Below are 21188 nucleotides of genomic sequence, written 5' to 3'. Positions count from 1 at the left end.
GAAATAAGTGCATAGGACAGCGCAGGAAAATATATGCAAGTCTACAGTGAAGAGATAAGAAAATGTTTTATTATGTGAAAATGCCAAAAAAATACATTGTTGTTTTATTGGCTCAACTTGCTTTCTGAAGAAAAAGGAAAATGTACAGTAACATACTGTAGCAATGTGTAGTTGGGGATTCAATGTCCTCCAATAGTAACATAATACTAAATGTTCATCCTTGCTTATATTTTATATTGTATATGTAATAAGTACTTTTCATACACTGATTTCATATAATATATATAGATGTACCTATATTTTTATTAAATACATTTTGATGATTATTATTACTTGGTTGAGTTGTATTTATTTTTATCCAGGGTAACTTACAACAAGCAAACAAAAACACAAAGTTCAGTTGCGTAAACAGTGCAGTAAAGTAGTTCACATGGAAAACAACTCAAAGGACAGACAAACTTTTCCTTCACAACTCCAGGAGGTGGCAGTACTGACTATTGAACCGCAGTGCCCTGTTCTAGAATGTGCTTCTGCGTTGTGCTTCCAATAAAGTCCTGGGAACACTACACGCGCTCTGTTGACAGAGTCATCAGTCATGTGAATGGCCAACATGATTGGGTTATTGGGATACCTTAAGGCAACAGCACAAGAAAGTATTGTTATATATTCTGCAGTTTCAGCTGTTCCTTCTGAAAACCAATCGGGGCAGAACCTCAGCACACAATCTCAAATGGTCACCACTGTCACAATATCCTATTGACAATTCAAGATGCATGTGCTTTATATGTATAAATGTGTTAATTCACACACAAACAAAAACCTGTCATAGATATGAATTTAGATGTACATCTCCACAAGAAAGAGTTTTGCCTTCCCATTTGATGCTTCTTACTTTCAGCTACACAAATAGCTTACATAGATTGTAGCACAATGAGTTATTAAATGGCAACTTAAGACTGAAGGACAGAAGAGAAGGACAAGAGAAATGCTTTGACTGGAGGGCCAATCAGAGAAGTTAGACTGTGTAGCTGTAGAGTCTGGTGCAGTCCAGTAGAGAGCAGTAGAGGAAAAGCTATTGCAGACAGCTCTTATCTGAGAAGCTGTCCAAGAAGGATGTTTTGCAGAGAAAAATGTGGGGGAAGGTTTTAGGATTGAGTTACACAGCAGTGTTGTTTTGTTTATTCAACCATTAATTCTTAACATTAATGTCAGTCTTGTATGTCAATGAAGAAACATGAAACTTTTCCTATTCTATCAATCAAATGAATGCTACATAGTGCTTTCCGTGTAAAGGCATCCCAGAACACAAAATGCACATTCTAGCATTTTTGCGGTGCAGAAATGTAATCCCAAACCAAAATGTTCTCCGAGTCTCCCCAATCTAAGCGTAAGAAGATACTACTTCGGATTTTCACAAACTATGGCTTAAATAGCAACAGTTAACACTGAAGCACTGTCAGAAAAACTGGGTTGCATTTTAATCTTCAAAACCTCTTTTTTTTTTTTTTTCCTCTGATCAAAGTCTGCAAACACCCGTCCTCTGATTGTGGTCTAAAAAATTACTCTTCCATCTCTTTCGATTTGATGACACAGTTTGAACTGATTTGACTTGTGGGGAAAAAACATTAAAAGAGCAAAACATTTGTGTGACATCAGACAGCAGTCTTCAGTGTAACCACCGAGCTTCCACAAGCCATCAGGTACGTTTTGTCTGCAAGACTGCACCGCCAAAAATGGAAACATGGCCAGGCAGGCAGATTTCCAAGATACTGAAAGGGAGAACTTACCTTGGCTTCTGGGTCACTGTTAATGCTGCAGGTATCATCCTCGTCAGACTGTGGTGGGTGTCTAGAAATAAAGGGTCAGAATTAGAAAAAGTGGCCAAATTAGCAACAGAAGTTAAAAAAACAGTCACTGTGAGGCGTCTCACCGTAGTTTCAAAGAGGCATAGCGCAAGGTTGCTCCTTCAAATTCTTTAAGACTGGGGTCTGGGTTCACCGTTGCAGCCTGCAAATCCTAAAATGACAAGGAATCTAAATTAGAAAAGCCTTCTTCCTTCTCGGCACTGAAAACGAGCTACTTAAATAAAAATAAAAGCAGCAGACCGCAGTTAAAGGTGTTGGTGCATTGACATGCATAACAAGGAAACCAACACTTGTTTCAGTGAAGCATATTACGTGAGGCATACATGCCTAGCAAAACGTCTTCAGGTAGATTAGGAAAAAAAAACTAAATAACTTGTCAAAAAAAGTCACTTTATAAATAAGGTATTAGAAAATAAAAATCTCCAGTGCTTGCTCTCAGCCACTATAACAAAAAATATGAATACAAAACGAACAAACAAATGGTAAACCAAAAACACAGTGGCCGAGCAGAATTCAGTGTGGGTCGGATGCAGCCGGTGACATGCACAAGTCATTCCAAATCAGCTCAGACCGTCAGGGCGTATATATTATATACTTGCCTTCCAAATTTCACTATCAATCTTTCCCCCATTCAGCACAGCAAAATCACTCCATGGTTGTTTCTAGACATATAGTTATTCACATGGATGAAGGGAAACACCGATAAAAAGGGGAAAAAGACAAGACACGGCTGTTAGCACATCATTCAGAGATTGGGGTTAGTTTTACAACAGGCCAGTCTCTTTAGACATACTGTCGCTAGCCACGGGGTATTTTGAATGCCAATGATTGGACAAGGGAGGAGGAGGGGACGAAAACGACATCTAATGCCCAAGGGGGGGGAAAAGTGGCAAGCCAATTCACACCCAAGGAAGGAAAAAACTAAATGACAGTGTGCTTGAAATAGCTAGGCAACAAACAAGGTGAGATCACACACCTCCCTTACCTCCACTCTTCAGAACTGTTAGAAAAACTGGGCAAGTTAAAGTAAGTCTGAGGAAACCTGCAGATGCCTACCTTGTTCACTTCCTCCTCCGTGTATTCTGCATGATTTTCGTTTTCTGCCATGATCTGTAATGACGATGAGCGAGGCTACAAAAGGTGAGAAGCTCAGTACACAACATAAATCACCCTAAACACCCCCACCACCACCATCCCCTGATCATCATGCAGTCTTTACAAAAAAGGCCCTTCTGCGTGACATGGAAGATGATATGAGACACCACGAGGAGGCATTCACTCAGTTTCAGCTGATCCAAGTCACTGACATTTAATGAACTGCCATTTAATGGTGGAGTAAGTCACAGGAAGAAATACTTTCATCTTAATCGGTCAAAAGATGGGAAGCAATGACAATGTGGCTTCAGGAGCATAAGAATAGAGTTTCCTTTCAATAAATGGTTAATTTATTCCAGTATCTGTCTACGATGTAAGAAACATCTTTGAGGACAGATTGACATGTTCAAAAACAACTTCACAATTCCCAATGGTACAACGGTCTGTTTGCAATGCCGTTGATAATGCCAGTCATATAATGGAACAGGCATTTAGTTGCATTCATACAATGACACTTCAATGTCAGAATTGCTGGACAGCACCAATAATTTCACAAACATATTATAAGAACATTAATAACTAGATTTAATTTATAACCGGTTTGCTTTGGTTAATGTTTTTTTTTCCTCTCTCAACTCTTTGATGTCGTACCCGATTGCCTTGTTCCTTCTTGTAACATGGTACATTCCTTCCCAAACAAATGGCTTCTATGAAAAGACTGAAAGTTGAATGCTTGTTTTAAAGGCACATTATGCATGCAAAATATTTCACAAAACACCACAGATTAATCTTGGGGATGTGATGCGTGCCATTGGAGAAGCATGCCAAGTATCCCATATGATCACCTTCTTAAAGAATAAGCTGAACATAGAATTTGATTTGATTATTAAGAGCTTTGTGCTGAAAAACTGTTTACCCAGACGATGACTCATAGATTAATTCAAATGGTTTTCCCGATTTTCTTTTTTCTTTCTTTTTAATAAGACATATATATATTATTATAATTTTTTGCTATTCAGCTAAGTGCCAGATCAATCTGTAAACAATTCCTTCAGTACAAAAAAGACAATGAGCTTGGATCTCAGAAAAACATGTACAGAATGGAAGAACGAGAGAGTGGGCAAGGCAGAAAATACCAGACCACCAACAAATCGGTCTGTTTCTGACAGCAGAATTGAAAGTAGCAATATCTAAAGATTTCAATCACCAAAACAACAGTGTAAGATAGAGCCCCCAACAAAGCTGGTGAATTTAGACACAAAAGAGAATATAACTACTACTGACATCCTGAGAAAATATAATTCATTTATACCGATCAGTAAAACCTCACAGGCGATCTGCAGGGCTGAGGGGGGCAACATGTTGACTTTGATACAGCAACCCCGTTAGGAAAACCAAAAAGGGGGCAGACTTCACACCATTTCTTTGACTCGCCCTTTCTAGCGCTCCCCAGTCCCAAACAACAAGTGGATCCCACTTACGAAGTAGCAGCTGTTAACAAATCCACAGGAGGGCATGGAGGTGTCGGAGGAGGACGAGGCTGCGAGCGGCTCCACGGAGCACTCGGACGTGGTGCTGCCGGAGCGGATGGTCGGGGCAAAGAAGAGCTCATTGTGAGGGGCGGCCTGCTGTGGGGCACAGAGAGAGGGCAGCTTGAGGGACAGGCGAGAACAGGGACTCTGCTCCTCAAGGCACTGTTGCTCTCAGTTTGGTTGCTGCTGTTGTTGTTGTTGTTGTTGTTCAGACTATACCCTAAGATACTGTAACTGGACCAATCACTTGCTGAAATAAACGACATATCTGTGGTGTTGTTCGGTTTCTGGAGAACTACTGGCACATTTTAACTTCAAATCTGCAACTGTTTAAGAAACTGAAAAAGGACTTCTGAGGCTCCATGCTTGGTTTAGATATTTTCAGCATCCAACATTTAGGATTCCTCTGGTAATTACACCAAAGCTTTAGGCCAGAAAATCTACTTACTGTCAGATATGCTGTATAAGTATCCTAGGAATAGAGCACCCCTGGTTTCTAGCTGGTGCTCCAGCTGAGCTCTTAATTACTTAATTGACGCTTCAATTTGCTCAACTAGATCTTTTACAATTATTTTCTAGCTGAGAACAATTAGAAAGATGGCGTATAACACCTTATTACTTCATATAATCTGTCAATTAGGTTATTGAGAACTCGTCTGGAATACCACCAACAGAGTCAAACTTGAAAATCCATATGTTAGATAATTAAACAGAGAATTTAAGAAGTCTAAGGCAAATATAACAGCAGTGAATGTCTTACCAGTCCTCGTGAATGACTGCAAAAATTCCTCAGCTATTAAAAGAAACAGGCTAATGCCATGATTAATCTGAGCAGCTTTTGGTTGTGTCAGGGCATTAAGATATATTGTACTTTATTGGGAAACATGCCATTTTGACAGCTTATTCCCACCAAAGGGTTAAAAAGTTCAAAGTGTTACTCGAACTATACTCACAGTATTTTTTTTGCTTCTAAATGTATAACAATGTTCAATATCACACTCAGAAACCACGACACTGAGGTGAGAACAGTCCCTTTCCAAGCAAAAATAGATAAATCATAAATCTTAATATTGACTTCCTGTGAGACATTCATTAATGCACAGAACTCCAGCACACCTATGGCGTATCGCTTCTACACTGACCCTGAAATGACCTTTGATCATAGTGGATCTCAATCCCACAGATTTGCCCATTCAGCAAACCTCTGTACATCTGAGCAGCAAGGAACAGCAGTGGCAAAACCCTGAGCACTCAAGGCCAGGAACGATCTTTGGTCAGATTTTAAATAGTTCAGTTCCTAACTCACAAATTTTGCTGCTCGGAAATTAAGGCCTTAATCATCCACTCTGGACAAACATCGATAGAAGGTTCTGCCATAATCAAATCCATATCGACCTCGTTCATTACACATGTCTTCAACAGATTGTTATTTGGAGAACTGCGGGATTGTAGTTGGATGAGGATGTTTTTTTCCTCATAACTCTGCTGTCAGAAATAAGAGTCATATTTTTGTGCTTTGGAAGTAGTAGGAGGAAGATAAATAGATCTGCATTTCCCTAATGCCTGCAGCAATGTAGTTATGCACTTTACAGCTCTATATTGGTCAATGCAGTTCTCTATTGAGGTGGTTTAGTTACAGTTCTCTATGAAAAACCAAACCAAACCAAACAAAAACATCATGCTGCAAGATACTGTAATGGTTGTTTCAAGCAAAGCTCAGAGTAATGCCTGTTTTGATGTAAATGTCATGACATCATAAATTAGATTTTTCTGCGTTTGATTTTTCTGAGTGTACAGACGCTTACCTCATTCTCTGGTGTCGGCGAGGGGGTGACTGAGCTCAGCGAGCCCTTACATGATTCTGCGACCTCTGCGGACAGGGCGACCGGGCGCTCCCACTGAGTGGTTCCAGTGGGTATGTGCCAGTAATAGATCCCAGCGATGTCATTGATCTTCTTCCAGCCAGGAGGCAGGTCCGGGTCTGTCTGGAATGACTGATCACTCCATATATCTGCACAGGGGACGACAAAGAAGATAATTCAACGTTCAGAGAGGCCTTGGAAATACACTGAAGATTCTTTCAAGAAGGCATCAGAAAGAGTATTGGGGGAATGCTACTGAGGAAGGCAGCATCCTTTTTATGCCCCCAACACACATTTAATGGTTTCATGTTGAAAGTCCTTTAGCTAAAAGGAACATCTCAGAAGTATCCTTGGGAAAAAAAGTGAAATTTCCAGCATCTTAACTGGGAACAGCTCTCATGGTACTCCATAGAACATATAAGTAAAATATAATACTTATACATTCATTATGCACTGGGAACTAAACACTAAATTACTTGGCGGCACAACTGAAAGATTCCCTTTGGAATTGGAATTGCTATTTGATTGTGAGAGGTCTTGTTTTAAACTGTACGAGATGAAATCCAGAGATACAAAAATCACTTGAAAAGCAACTGTGTCTACATGTCTAAAAATAAAGAAAATATCTGCCATAGGAACAGCGGGGAAGAAACTGCCTCAAGGTAGACAAGGAAATTAAAATAATATAACTGCTTTCCCATGCGAACCACTAGGACAATTAGTCGAGTCCCTGAAAGAGAAAGCATAACTTTCACAGATTCAATGTTGAAAACGACTATATAATGAGTTCTGCACATTTAAGGTTGCGTGTCACTTTGTGGAGTAATAGGAGGAATCAATGTATTTTAATATATATCCCTCTATACAAATACAGTTGAAAAGAAATTTCCAACTAAACTCATTTTATAAACTCCAATACGTACTTCAAGGAACAGGAAGTTAGACCATGATATTGGAAAAACAGCTGAAATTGTTACATTCGAAGAAAAAACTAATCTAAATTAGAAGCAAAATACTTATTTGAGCTACTGTATTCTTTGCAAGCCCATGAAGCGTATCCAAGGTCTACCAGACTCTGCTTTAGGACAACAGTATTGACGTCTGGGTTGCTCCTGCATGACCCCCACCTCTCTGGCCAAGGCAAATTAGCTACACTATTACTCTCCTCTGAGCGGCTGTCGCTTCAGGATAGGGATGGAGTGAACATTCTTCTTCTTTTTTTCAATTACAGAATTCCTATAACAGTAATGTCTAGCCCTGCTACAATCTTCAGCCTTCATGTTTTTCTTCTTCTTCTTCTTCTTCTTCAGTGTCAAAGCTATGAAACACCAGTTGAGAGGAAGAGTGAAGCTCCTTAAGATCAAATTTAATGGCCTTTTCATTCCCCTCATGCACTTTGCTCTCTCTCAGGTGTCCTTTTGACCCCCATCCACCATAGCTGTTATATTGAGAAACAATATCATAATTAAAACCTGTCGAAACTCCATTCCTACACTGGCTGAACTAAGATCTATTTAGATATGCCATCTCAGTTCATGTAGGCTATTATAAATGGCCCACTTTATCATAGCCGCTCCAAACATGTAAAAAGTGTATGAGCAATTGACATTGAGGAAGGAAAACCTAAACTCATGCTGCTTATAACAACTAAAAAGAGACTCTACTGAAAGCATTAATTCCATTGTAGCGCAGTGCGATAAAGAGCCGGTAAAGTAACATGTTCTCTTCAACAGAAAACAATCCTTCTTCCGAAGACACTATTTTGGCTCAATGTGCAGGTTAAAGGACAATATGTTCATATGTAGAAAATAGCTGCATCGCTCACTGGTTCAAAATTATAAAGACACATAACCTCACAACCCCAACATCACAAAATCACAAACAGCTGACAAACGCCTGCTTTTTCCCATTGAAATGTAGCTGAGAGCAGTGACAGCACAACTCCTTAAATCATGACCATATGCCATTGTGCCTTGGCAGCGAGATTCAGCATTCTGGTCAGAGAACTCTATATAATGTAGGCCTCTATAATAACAAATAGGTCTGCAGCTAAAAAAACAATGTGTGCAACCCTGTAGGCAAAGAGATGCTTAATATGGCTAACTTGGGTAGGCAATTATTTCACAGTAAGAGGAGGACTGGTATTTCCCTCTACGAGTTTTCTGTTTACATGAACTTGGCGAGATAAACAACTAGAGGCCAAACTATCAGAATTCTTCTGAGGATTTAGCATGACGGTTGCGTGGAAGCAGACACTGTGCCACAGAGATAAAGATGAGCTTCAAGGTCTGCTCCTCAACTCCTGCTTTTGCCGTGTCTTTTGCTATTAAAAGAAAGTTATCAGTAGCTGTGAGAGGACACCCATCTGCTACCTTTTTAACACACCCAAGAAGCTACTCAATGATCATTGCCCTCTATATGTCATGTTAGGCCCAACAAAATGGTAGTATTAGGTAGATAACGGATTGGGTTTAGGCTTAGAATTAGTATTACAAAAGGTTTCCATTGTGAGATTAAGGTGGTAAGTGTGGTCTTCCATCTATTGGGTGAAATTAAATGTGAATTGTTCCCCTAGGCCTTGGCCCAAACCAAAGTCTAACCCTAGTCTGAATTCTACGTACCACCTATAAAGTGGTCAGTGAACAACTAAATAAAAGGATCAAATTAAAACATGAATCAATACATATTTAGATTCCTCCTCTGAATGATTTGTATCCTGGGTTGCTCCCAGCAATATTCTGAGAATTAAAAAAGGGCCCTTACAGGGGAAAAATTCAAGTGTTGCTCAAGCCCTGTTGCCTTCACCACTCTAACTGCTTACCCCTTTACAAATCTCTGCAGTCAGCTTTAAAAGGTGTTTTTGATAGCTGCTCTTGCTGGAAGATTAAGTAAGCATTGCAAGCACAGTCTGCAGGATCAGCCTCTGGGAATTAGTTGGAACTCAAAACTCGAGAGGGATAAAAACAACAGCAATGCACAATGAAGTGCGATGCGGTGACCTGATTTCTAGCTGTACCTTGTTTTGTCTTTTGACCCCAATACTTCCTTCTCTACAGTTTGGCACACAGTTTTGATTTGCCTCTAGAGGACTGTATGATTTAACGAAGCAATGTGAATGAACAGAACAGAATCATTACATTCCATGTTATTTGAAGAGCCATCTTCATCTTTTTCAGCCATCTGTATTCGTGGAAATACAATTAAATAGTCACAAAACATACACTTGTCAGTTATGGTATGTGTTCTTTGAAGAGTTTTACATTGGTAATAAGGCTTTATGCAAGTACTTTCACAATGAAAAGTATGAAGTGTTTTTAAAAAGCTTTTTAAGATGCTTGAGGCTTTGACGGATTTTGAGATTTTCCCTTTAAACAGGGGGTACAGACAGTAATATCTTCGGCAGGAAGCTCTTTTCAAAGTCTGCACTGACTTCCAGTCCAGTCCATAGCACTAATCAGACATAATATGACTTAATATCAGAGGCAACAGAAGAATAGGTACAACTCAGACCTTCTGACCAAAAAGGTTACGAACCAATCGGCTGATGACTTTGCAATTCATTATTTTTCCAAGGCTATTCTACCAAAACAAATCTGAAATGATGAAAACTGAATTCTTCCTGTGTGGACCTAGACTCAGATTCTACCTACCTACCTTCACTGGCTCTTAAAAATACCCTACAAACAAAAGGCTCAACAGAACAACCGATTTGTCTGTGTGGTTTATAAGATGACCTACATTAGAAATACTGCAATCTGGAATCCTTTCCTGTATCGACATGCATTCCAAGTCAGGGACAGTTTCTCTATCGCTGCCTCTCACTCTTGTACTCAGCTGTATTTCAGCTGTTTCATGTCCTTCATTATTACAGTACAGGCTATAATGACTAAACTCTGCTAAATTCATCATGATTGATGCACACTTGAGTTAATCAGATCCATAAAAAAAAACTCTTAACCAAGCAGCAAAGCAAAGGGTCAGTGGGAAGGCTGTTGATGACTGGATTGTGGTAGAGTATTAGTTTCAATTCATAGTAATGAATATTGTGTAATTTAATGCTCCACATCTTAATTTTGGTTACCACCACATGTACATGTATGTAGCACTTCTCTCATGCTCTTTTTCACTCTATCTTCCTGGTGTGGCCACTGCTTGAGAACTAGGAGACACTGATCCACATTGAGGACACAAAACACAAAATCAACTACATGGTTATTTCTAAATGCAAATTTTTGCTTTGTGACCCAGGGAAGGATATACATTAAAAGAAAACCAAAGAGAAGATCCCCATGCCATGACAAAGAGGCCAAAAGAGCAGAGATATCAAAGAGTGCTGATGAAAACATTAGGTTACTTATTTCTTAGGTTCTAACATTGGAAACATCCAAATGGAGATCATAGTTTTAGGTGAAACACAAACACAATATAGATGTTAAGAAGAGAATTCTACAGCCACAATATTCTCCTACATGACATTATGGGAATTTCAACCATTCAACAAATTTGCTGTAAAATGTGCAAGTATGCGTATATCATGTTAAAGCATCACAACAATGCTGAGTTTAAAGAAATTAAAGAGATCAAACAAAATGGCTTTTGAAGGTACAGGACTAAAAGCACAAATGCCCAAATCCAGAATTTCCATCACTGTGAAATGAACTCTGGTTCACTGAAATAATTGCTTGCAAAAGGAATGAGGTCAAAATCTCTCTCTGAGGGTAGTATGATATTTTTAGTCCACACAGCTTCAGTCATAATACAATCCCAGATACATTTCTTACGTTCCATGTCTTCAGAAATCAAGCATTCCCACAATTCAAAACCATCCACTTTTCATACCCTTCTGCCAGGAGGACTTATTTCAATTGGGGATCAACTGGCAACAAAAATAAATGCAGAGAGTAAAATAATCAAGACCGTTGCAAACAATGTGTCAATCAAACCCAGGTTTAAAGATGACAAGGATAAGTCATAATAATGTTTGCCAGTACAAAAAGAGTGAGTGTCTGATATTGGCATTGTGCACATGAACAATGATTCTGTAGAGCCGCCAAGTTCACACCCTGTCCGTGTCCTGTAGCTACTCATCTACACCCTGAGGACTGTGGCGGACACGGGTGACCCTTGCCTCAACTATGGAAGCCACAAGTCTTTTAGGCAACCATTACAGGACTGAACTTGTGCTGCAGAAGGATAACCAAGTTAGTGGGATAAAGTGAGTATAGCTTTAGGCCATGAAATCAGGATTCAGGCACATCTTTGATTTAGGGATAAGAAGAAAGTAATGAGACAAGAACATTACACAAGCAGCAAAGATCCTCAAACACACGGAATGGCCCGAAGCCTCTGACTACACACAGAAGTTAAACAGGCAGATGATTTAGTATCCGTCTGGTTTAAGGGTTTTGTTCCTTAAATCAAGATTATGTCTCCGTATTCACAATCAAATCAGGGGGGCACAACTGCTCATATCCCGCATCGATGCCTCAACCAGTTAAAGCCCCAGAATTACAATAAGTTTCAGCGCAGCATATAAAGGCACCACTTAAGCTGGGAAACGATATTTCACAGCTGTAAAACTGTCATCCTAATGAAATGCCCACAGTGTTCCTTTATTACAACACTACGACAGTCTGCCTGGTGTTGCTACTATGCATACAGAGCAAACTAACAATTTCCCCATTCATCCCGAATAATTTGATACAAACATTATTTACATGGACATTGGTTTAAGACTAAAGCCATACATACCCTCGTAATTCACAATTACAATGGCCAGCATGTAGTCTTTCCCCAGCATCATGGCAAAAATGTATTGTATTGGCATTAAAAAAATAAAAAAAAATACGCAGGAGGCTTTTTTTGTTGTTGTTTTTTCTTTTTTTTTTAAACTGCCGGCAAGCAGGAGAAATAATTACAAGCCAGACTTCCTGTCTGGGTCATGCAGAATCGTTCATCCTAGGGAAGTGTTAAAAGGCAAAGAAATTGGTCATTTGGAACAGTCCTTCTCTAAGTACATACTGTTGTCGTAGCAACCTGAAGATCATCTTTCCTGCAGTATCACTGAGCAAGAAGTCATGTGACCCCAGCCTCAGTGAGAGGCAATCCTGCAGCTTTTACAACCGAAAAGACAACACGCACACGCACACAAACACAACCAGAGACTACATCAACCTTGGATTCCAAGCAGGAGGTGCAGCCTCACACATACATTCTCACAGATGGTACGCTGCTAGCTGAGGACCGGCACGAAGGTGATGCATTCGGTTATACAGCATGGAAAAGACAAGGCGACAGCTCCTACGTGTTAAAGCTACAGTGCACCAAAAGAACTTAACTCACAGTACTGTCCAGTGTGTATTTATATCAAGAGTTCTTTATGCCAAGGGGTTGCAGAAAGCAAAACAGAACAAAATAAACAAAACCGAGCCCCTGAGCATTATATAATCCAGTGTCATAATACTGCTATTAAAGCACATTAAAAAAGTATGAGAAACGGCAGCTGGCATAGATTTCCACAGATGGGGAGCATAGCTAGCACCTAGATATTATTACTTTTTTTGCAATGCTAAAAACATATCTAAACATATAATTGCAAAACATTTCTGTATATCCAAGCAAATTCAATAGTTTAAAATGTTGCTAGATGCTGAATAAGCAAATGACAACACTGTCAATATTTACAGGTTGGGCTGCGTATAAAAGGGACATCCATTACATGTCCAGGCAAAATAAAACCTGATAAAATGATTTTTAGACTGCTGGATGCTGACCTAGGGATTGCAACCTGCATGTGTCATTACGCAATAGAAATTCAACAGAATTGCTGACATTGCCCACGTTGGCTTAATTATGAAAAAAAAAAAAGCAATCAATTAGTATCAGATTGAAAAATGTGTCACTCTTGGATTATATAAGAAACTACGTGCCTCAGCTCGCGCACAACCATTATGCATTTGTTAAATGTCACAGGGACTGAATTAAGGAACAGAGTACTTAACAAAGATGGAAATGTAATAATAAATATGCTAATCGAGGATGGGAAAAATCTTTGAACATCTACAAGTGCTTTATTCAGGACAATGTGATGTGATGTTTTAGGAGAACTGTTTAAGTGTGCAGTGAAACTATTTAAACAGTTTTGGGGAAGATGGAGGGAGGGGACAATCCAAGTACAGAACTCAGTGATTTTGCAAACTCAACAAAAAATTGCTATAGGCCGTCAATTGAAAACTCGGGGGGAACAATTGTGAAAGCTGACTCATCAATTGCTACAGTTTTGTAAGGATGACAAAAAAACAGATCTCCTGTCAAAAGAGCCATTCACAGATAATATATTATCTATAATATATAATATATTAGGAGTACAATAGAGGCTGTTCTGAATGTACAGCTGTTTTTAAAATACTGGCCTAAGCACCCATTAGATCTTGCAGCAATATGCATCACAAACAGCTGCAGTATTCTTCAGGGGAACCGACGTCCTCCACTGCAGTCCTCAGTCTCCAAACAAACTGGACTTACCGGGTGCTGCATAAGGTGGCACCACAAACATGCTACCAAAAGGGTGTTTTTTCAATAGGTTTCATTTTTTACATGCACTAGAGAAAGAAAACAAAACCGGGTCATAAACATAATTTAGCCTATAAAACCCAAATGAGAATACAGCATGGTAAAAGTTCTCTTTTTTTTTTTTTTTTTTTTTAGATGCGACCCCCTGTTGAGAATACCTGGCTATTTTTAATGGTGTCACGCTGTCATCTTGATCGACTCGTCCATTAACCTTGCACAAAACACCAGGAAACTAGCAAGCTGAACAAGTAACAAGCAAACTGAGAATGGAAAACCGCAGGGGCAATATCATTTTTTCTTCAATGGAAAGCAACAGTAACAAGCCTGCAGTTATCTTAACTACCTTGGGACTAAGTTTCTCACAGAACAAAAGCAACTTATTGAAGCAGAACTGTTTAATTTATATCATCACCAGACCTAAAGCAGTTTATGAACAATAGCACTGACCTACTTAGTAGTATTTGTATTTGGCAAGGCCACAAGTTAACAGTTGTTTAAGCACTATATAAAATGTAGGTTATGTTTATTTAATTAGTGCACAGAAACATGATCAACATAGTGTGGAGAGAGGGATGTAATACTATCCCGAGATGCACTATATTTTATGTTAACAACCCAGATGTGTTATGGATCTGGGTCTCTAATTCCATGGCATGAAGTTGTATGAATAGTCAATTACATTCTCATTCATGCTTGGAATTTGTCACAGAACATTTTGAGACAAAGTAAACATATACAGTGCACGCACAAACAGATGTTGCTGAAGCTATTTTAAATTAAATAATCTCTCTCCAGTTTTGGGTATCTACATCAAATGACAACTTTGAATATATGAATAACTAATACATTTAGCTAAGCATTTTGGGATAATGGACATTAAACCAAAAATCCAGTGTTGTACTATAGTGGCCATACTTTTGTTAAAATGCAATAACTAAAACAGGTTAATTAGAACCATAATACCTCCCGAAATAAATGTAAGCACAGCTCTCATCAATATCATATAAACACTATACTATAGAGACTAACCAAATTAAGCATTAAGTGCAGTTTGTATGCAACTTTTCGAGTAGTTTAAATTACTAGTACTGGTTAGATCATAGTGCGGAAGGGCTAATACTTTGTCAACTGTAGTTTAGTCATCGTCCAGCAGGAAATGTGAAATTCTGTATGCATTGTGCCAAACACAGGTCAATTTAAAGCTGACAGCTGCCTTCCGTATCCGACTATTAATACCAACATCCAGAGCCAAGCCATTAAAAGCTCAGAAACACATGACATGAGGTCATACAATCACATTGCAGTTTAAATGGTGAATTCAGAAATGTGTTTAAAAAAAAAAAAAATGTAACTGGTTACAAAATGTATTCTACAACTTCTTGGTACATTGAGCCTCACAACCATAGGATTCCTGTGTAACAGAGGAATTTGTGGATCAACACTGCATTCTCCTTCTGGAATACTAAAGAGGGAAACTACTTTCAGTTTCCCTACCAACCGTGTAACTGCAGATATGCATTCCTTGAAGTAAGTCTTAATAACCCTGTTCTTTGGTCTGCAGCACGAGCTCCTACCTCAGAACGCATAACTTTGATGTGGAAATGAAGCCAGAAGCAAAGAAGATATAGTTTAAAAAAAACAGAAAAGATAAAAAATGATTAAAAACAAAGTTGAAAATCTGAAGAGAGAAAGCATGAGTTACTCTGTGATTGCGAGGCATTTTTTTCTCAAACGGTCTCATCAAAGAACAACCCTTGTCAAAATGTATGTTATTGCAAACATGTTAAACACGAGGTGAGTGTGGAGTAATTTATACCACAGCCATCAAATACCATGTCACCCAGAGATAGAAACTGGTATACATGCAGTGTTCTGGGGGAATGCAAAGTAGTTCTAGAAGTTATCCACTATACAGGTAGATGCGATAATTCAGACACAGGTCAGCACAACAATGTCTGATTTTTCAGAGAACACAGATCTAGGATCTTTTAGCTGCCCTGAGGGATGTATGAATTCCCTTTGCTTCAACCAAGAACATATCTGCTATTTTTGTTGTGTATTCATTGTTTTGTTGATCATTAGTGTTTATTGTTATCCACATTCCTCCCTTCCTCACATATTGGAGTCACTGAGGTTATACACTCACCTAAAGGATTATTAGGAACACCTGTTCAATTTCTCATTAATGCAATTATCTAACCAACCAATCACATGGCAGTTGCTTCAATGCATTTAGGGGTGTGGTCCTGGTCAAGACAATCTCCTGAACTCCAAACTGAATGTCAGAATGGGAAAGAAAGGTGATTTAAGCAATTTTGAGCGTGGCATGGTTGTTGGTGCCAGACAGGCCGGTCTGAGTATTTCACAATCTGCTCAGTTACTGGGATTTTCACGCACAACCATTTCTAGGGTTTACAAAGAATGGTGTGAAAAGGGAAAAACATCCAGTATGCAGCAGTCCTGTGGGCGAAAATGCCTTGTTGATGCTAGAGATCAGAGGAGAATGGGCCGACTGATTCAAGCTGATAGAAGAGCAACTTTGACTGAAATAACCACTCGTTACAACCGAGGTATGCAGCAAAGCATTTGTGAAGCCACAACACGTACAACCTTGAGGCGGATGGGCTACAACAGCAGAAGACCCCACCGGGTACCACTCATCTCTACTACAAATAGGAAAAAGAGGCTACAATTTGCACAAGCTCACCAAAATTGGACAGTTGAAGACTGGAAAAATGTTGCCTGGTCTGATGAGTCTCGATTTCTGTTGAGACATTCAGATGGTAGAGTCAGAATTTGGCGTGAACAGAATGAGAACATGGATCCATCATGCCTTGTTACCACTGTGCAGGCTGGTGGTGGTGGTGTAATGGTGTGGGGGATGTTTTCTTGGCACACTTTAGGCCCCTTAGTGCCAATTGGGCATCGTTTAAATGCCACGGCCTACCTGAGCATTGTTTCTGACCATGTCCATCCCTTTATGACCACCATGTACCCATCCTCTGATGGCTACTTCCAGCAGGATAATGCACCATGTCACAAAGGTCGAATCATTTCAAATTGGTTTCTTGAACATGACAATGAGTTCACTGTACTAAACTGGCCCCCACAGTCACAAGATCTCAACCCAATAGAGCATCTTTGGGATGTGGTGGAACGGGAGCTTCGTGCCCTGGATGTGCATCCCACAAATCTCCATCAACTGCAAGATGCTATCCTATCAATATGGGCCAACATTTCTAAAGAATGCTTTCAGCACCTTGTTGAATCAATGCCACGTAGAATTAAGGCAGTTCTGAAGGCGAAAGGGGGTCAAACACAGTATTAGTATGGTGTTCCTAATAATCCTTTAGGTGAGTGTATTTCTGCCATGACTAGCTGTAAATAAATTGTACATGGAAGCAGTAAAATGTGGAAATACTACCATGTGTACACACACACATTACAGTGTCTGATGCACATGTCTATGCACAATAGTAACCAAAAATGAATTTTACTACATGAGACGGTAAGCCTTTCTACCAATTTAAAAACATTGGTTTATTTACTATCATTCAAAACAATGTGCATCAAAATGACCTTCAAGTGGCTACTCACCAGTGGATTGATCCTGCCAATACAAATCAAGCTCATTTGACCTAGGCAATGCTACTGCAGCTCTGATTTCTCAGGGATGTTTAATGAAATTACAAGATGAAGAAATCACTAATAAGTAATTCCTGGAGAAAAAAAAAAAATCCCTGCCCAGGACTGGCTAACTTATTTATTACAGTGATTCTTCTAATAAGACAAGTTTCCCCACTAGTGTTTATGGCTATTTAATTAGAGAAAGCTTTCAATTGCATACCAGTCTAAATGTGTAGACAACAGCACTTAATCAAAATGACCATTAGTGGACAGAGACCCAGGACCACAGACACAGCATGATGGACTTGTCTGGGTCTCGCTTGCTTATTAACAAAGGCTCATTCGATGTAGAGTACCTTCACAATAATATGCTATGGTGCTTAGACTGACAATATATCAGAAGTCTACAAATTCAGAAATGCAGTCAACAGATTTACAAGGATCCGAAAAATGTATTTTAGTTTAACAAAATTAATTACATTTGAGACAGTTGCGACTGGACCAGAAAAACAATGCTTAACTTGCAAACTAACCCCAGGCTGTCATATTACAGCGTGAGAAGCAAGCTAAAGTAATTCTGGCAACAAAATGTAAGATTTTCTTACTAGCGAGATATTTTAAATTGACTCCAATGAGAAATAATCATTATTGTAGATTGCTGGTTGAGTTCTGTTCATGAGGGAGTTCCCACATCACAGGCAACTGCAAGATAAATGATTCAAGGATGCAAAATTACATGTAGCACATGTAGTCGAGTCACGTGTGATCTATACACTGTCAAACGTCAATCTGCATTCTGTCAGGTCAGGTCAAATCCACAAAATTCCTGACACAGAAGCACTAACAATTTCACCAAGTTCAAAATGAGAAAATAAGCAACGGAGGAGAAGGAAATGTGCTCATGTGCTGCTCTGTTCCAACACTTGTATTAAAAGACAAACTAATGGCAGAAATGAACCCCTGGAATGGAGATAGGAGACAAGCCGATATCAGGAGCACTCATGCACATATGAAGTGCAGCTACAGTGGCCGAAGCTACAAAAATACTCACAATGCAGCTCTTCTCCTGGGCAGTCTAACATCAGATGTCCTGCTACCAGCATCATTCAGCCACAGAGAATCTGCACTCCAGCTACATCCCCGTAGCCCCTCACCATCTCGCCTCCGCTAAGAACGAGCTACAGCAGCAGACGTACTTGCAAGTCTGAGAGGACAGGAGGGCAACTGTGCTCAACGCAGGCATTACCTTAATTACCCGGAGCAGTGAAATTGACTTAGAAAAATATTACTCTGCCCCCACCCCCTTTCCCGCCTGCAGCCTTCCCAGCTGAAATAACGCACGTTGTATAAATAAATGAATGGTTATTCCAATAAGTCTGGCACAAGACAGCCATAAAGAAATTACAGCTCTGAGAATGTGTGCATGTCTGTGTGTGAGGAAGAGGTTTGTATGCACACAATGCACTTTGAGTCAAATTGATTCCAGCACGCACTGACTTTGATATATTTTAAGACAGGGTCCTGGTTACTACAAGAGCCTACAGAAGCGGCGGGTGCAGACAGACCCACACGCAGTTATTAATCAAGTTTTGCAACATACAATACAGTTAGGCTTATTAGCATTTCCACAGGATGAAACATGCTCCAGGAAATTAATACTTATTTGAACTACATTTCTGCCGGACACTGCTTTCACAATGTGCCTGGCTACGTCCCAGGCCCCCGCCATTTCCGTCTCCCCGCCAGTGCATTGTCGTAATCGAAGGAACTGATTTATATGAAGGCTTTCATTAAAGTACCCAGCCGTCCTCAGAGTCAGTTCTCCCACTTGACTGGAGATCAATAATCAACACAGAGGCGAGGCAGCCCAAGTCAGGATGCAGGCTTGGTAGGGTGTGTGTGCATTTCATTACTGCGAGCTATTGGAGAAACAGGGATCTATTTTTGGTGGTTGTTCTTTTAACATGTCTTTTATGAACCACACATACCCTACTGAAATTGCAATGCCAAGAAATGAGATTATATTTGGCCCATAGAGGTGTTGCTAAGGAAGCACCTGTTGAGAGAGACCAGAGCATTTGATCCATACTTCACTCTCCACAGGTACTTCCTGTTACAGCCTGGTGAGTTTAAATGTCAACCTTATTATTTAAGTCTCACATATACATGGATACATTATTTCCTTTTCTTTTCTTCCTTCAACCTGGCTATAGTGAGCACTCAAAGAGCCTCCCATCTCTACAGTCTTCTTTTAGCACAAAATTAAAATTGACATAAGTCAGAGAGGCCAGTTTCTACAAGACACCTCATCTTGATTTAAGCAACCACTCCTCATGCTTTAGGCAAGTATGGCTGAAAGCTTTATAATTAATGCAGAATATTTTGTAAGTTACCCTGGACAAGGGTGTCTGCCAATAAATAAATAAATAAATAAATAAAAAATAATCTGAAGAACAAACAAATACATCCCATTTAGAAACAACTGTCCAAAAGTATTCATTATTCACCATTCACTACTATAACACTAGCAATCATAATAGGATCGTTTACCAAAGCAGGCTTCCCACATACTCGAGTCCCTCTACATCAGCTTCACCTGATTATAATAATGTACAATCTATACCACATGGTGAGATGATTTCCTAGATGGAGAAATCCACTTTCACAGACCTTCAACTAGGTAGATGCAGCTACTTTATCTGATTGAAGGTATTGTATAAACATTCATAGCCAGTTTTCCCATTAGAGGTAAAGTATATGTTTGTCTTTTCAGAACCTCTGTAATCTTCCAAGATAAAACGAGATTAACAAAACTATTCGGTATAGACATGCGTTTTCTCACCGTCTACATGGGAAAGGTAAGGCTGATGTAACACTGGAAATAGAAAGGGATCAATAGACTTCAAACCGGCCACCAAATCATGGCTGTACATTTTTCTTTAAACAATCCACAATGAATTTGTGGATTATGCACTTCTAACTCTAAATACAATGGCTGTAGTTTTTAAATCCTGCCATGAAGCAGCCATTAAACTGTTCTACAGTCTGCATCCACTACTGGAATAAATTCTCTCTTTATTTCACTTGTTTCTATTTAAAACATGACAATCATATGTGACCTTAAAAAATACAAAAGTAATTCCTATGTGATGGGCCAGCAGACCAGTAATGTACTGTAAAGTTAGTAGGTAAGCACACCCACACACAATCACAAATTACTACCAGCAAATTCCTTTAGCTTATTTAAAGTACAGTAACTACTTGAAAATGTCTGGCACTATTTAGGCCTAAGGAAGTCTTAGTTACAAATGTATCGCTGAAACTTAGCTTGTTTTGTTCTCCATGTGCTTACCCACTTGTATTACACAAATCATCTTGGGTGGGTTTTATATTCTACTTTTGTTTTTTGTGGGGTTCTCTTCAGCTGCCTTCTTTGAATACTGTTTGGGTGTCCTTCCTGCGAGCAGAATAAATTGCACAAGAATACCTGTCTGCCATTAAAATAGTAAAGCCAAAACAAAAGGCACATCTCCACAAGCACCGTTCCCAGCTTGCCACCTTCCAGCAATAAAAAAATAAAAGCCCAAAAAATTAAAATCAACTGGAAACTCAAAACACAAAAAACACAAAAAAAC

At 39.3% G+C, this 21188-nt stretch overlaps 1 protein-coding gene across 9 annotated transcripts in view; it reads right to left on the bottom strand.

The window, feature by feature from the left end:
* The window catches only part of LOC136766734 (amyloid beta precursor protein binding family B member 2), a 129336-nt gene that overhangs the window by 58209 nt on the left and 49939 nt on the right, over window positions 1–21188 (bottom strand). For 4 of the 9 annotated variants that reach the window (XM_066720492.1, XM_066720496.1, XM_066720495.1 and 1 more), the window contains exons 4-9: window positions 6298–6503; window positions 4442–4588; window positions 2922–2996; window positions 2465–2527; window positions 1931–2016; window positions 1788–1848 (exon numbers count right to left, since the gene is read on the bottom strand). In XM_066720492.1, the coding sequence (XP_066576589.1) occupies window positions 1788–1848; window positions 1931–2016; window positions 2465–2527; window positions 2922–2996; window positions 4442–4588; window positions 6298–6503 (638 nt within the window). The remainder of the gene's footprint in view (window positions 1–1787; window positions 1849–1930; window positions 2017–2464; window positions 2528–2921; window positions 2997–4441; window positions 4589–6297; window positions 6504–21188) is intronic. The other 5 variants (XM_066720494.1, XM_066720493.1, XM_066720497.1 and 2 more) reach the window with 5 other exon arrangements.

Source organism: Amia ocellicauda, chromosome 13 (assembly GCF_036373705.1).
Source record: "Amia ocellicauda isolate fAmiCal2 chromosome 13, fAmiCal2.hap1, whole genome shotgun sequence".
Lineage (NCBI taxonomy): Eukaryota > Metazoa > Chordata > Actinopteri > Amiiformes > Amiidae > Amia > Amia ocellicauda.
The sequence above is the reverse complement of the archived record's forward strand: the minus strand, read 5'-3'. Positions and strand labels throughout refer to the sequence as shown.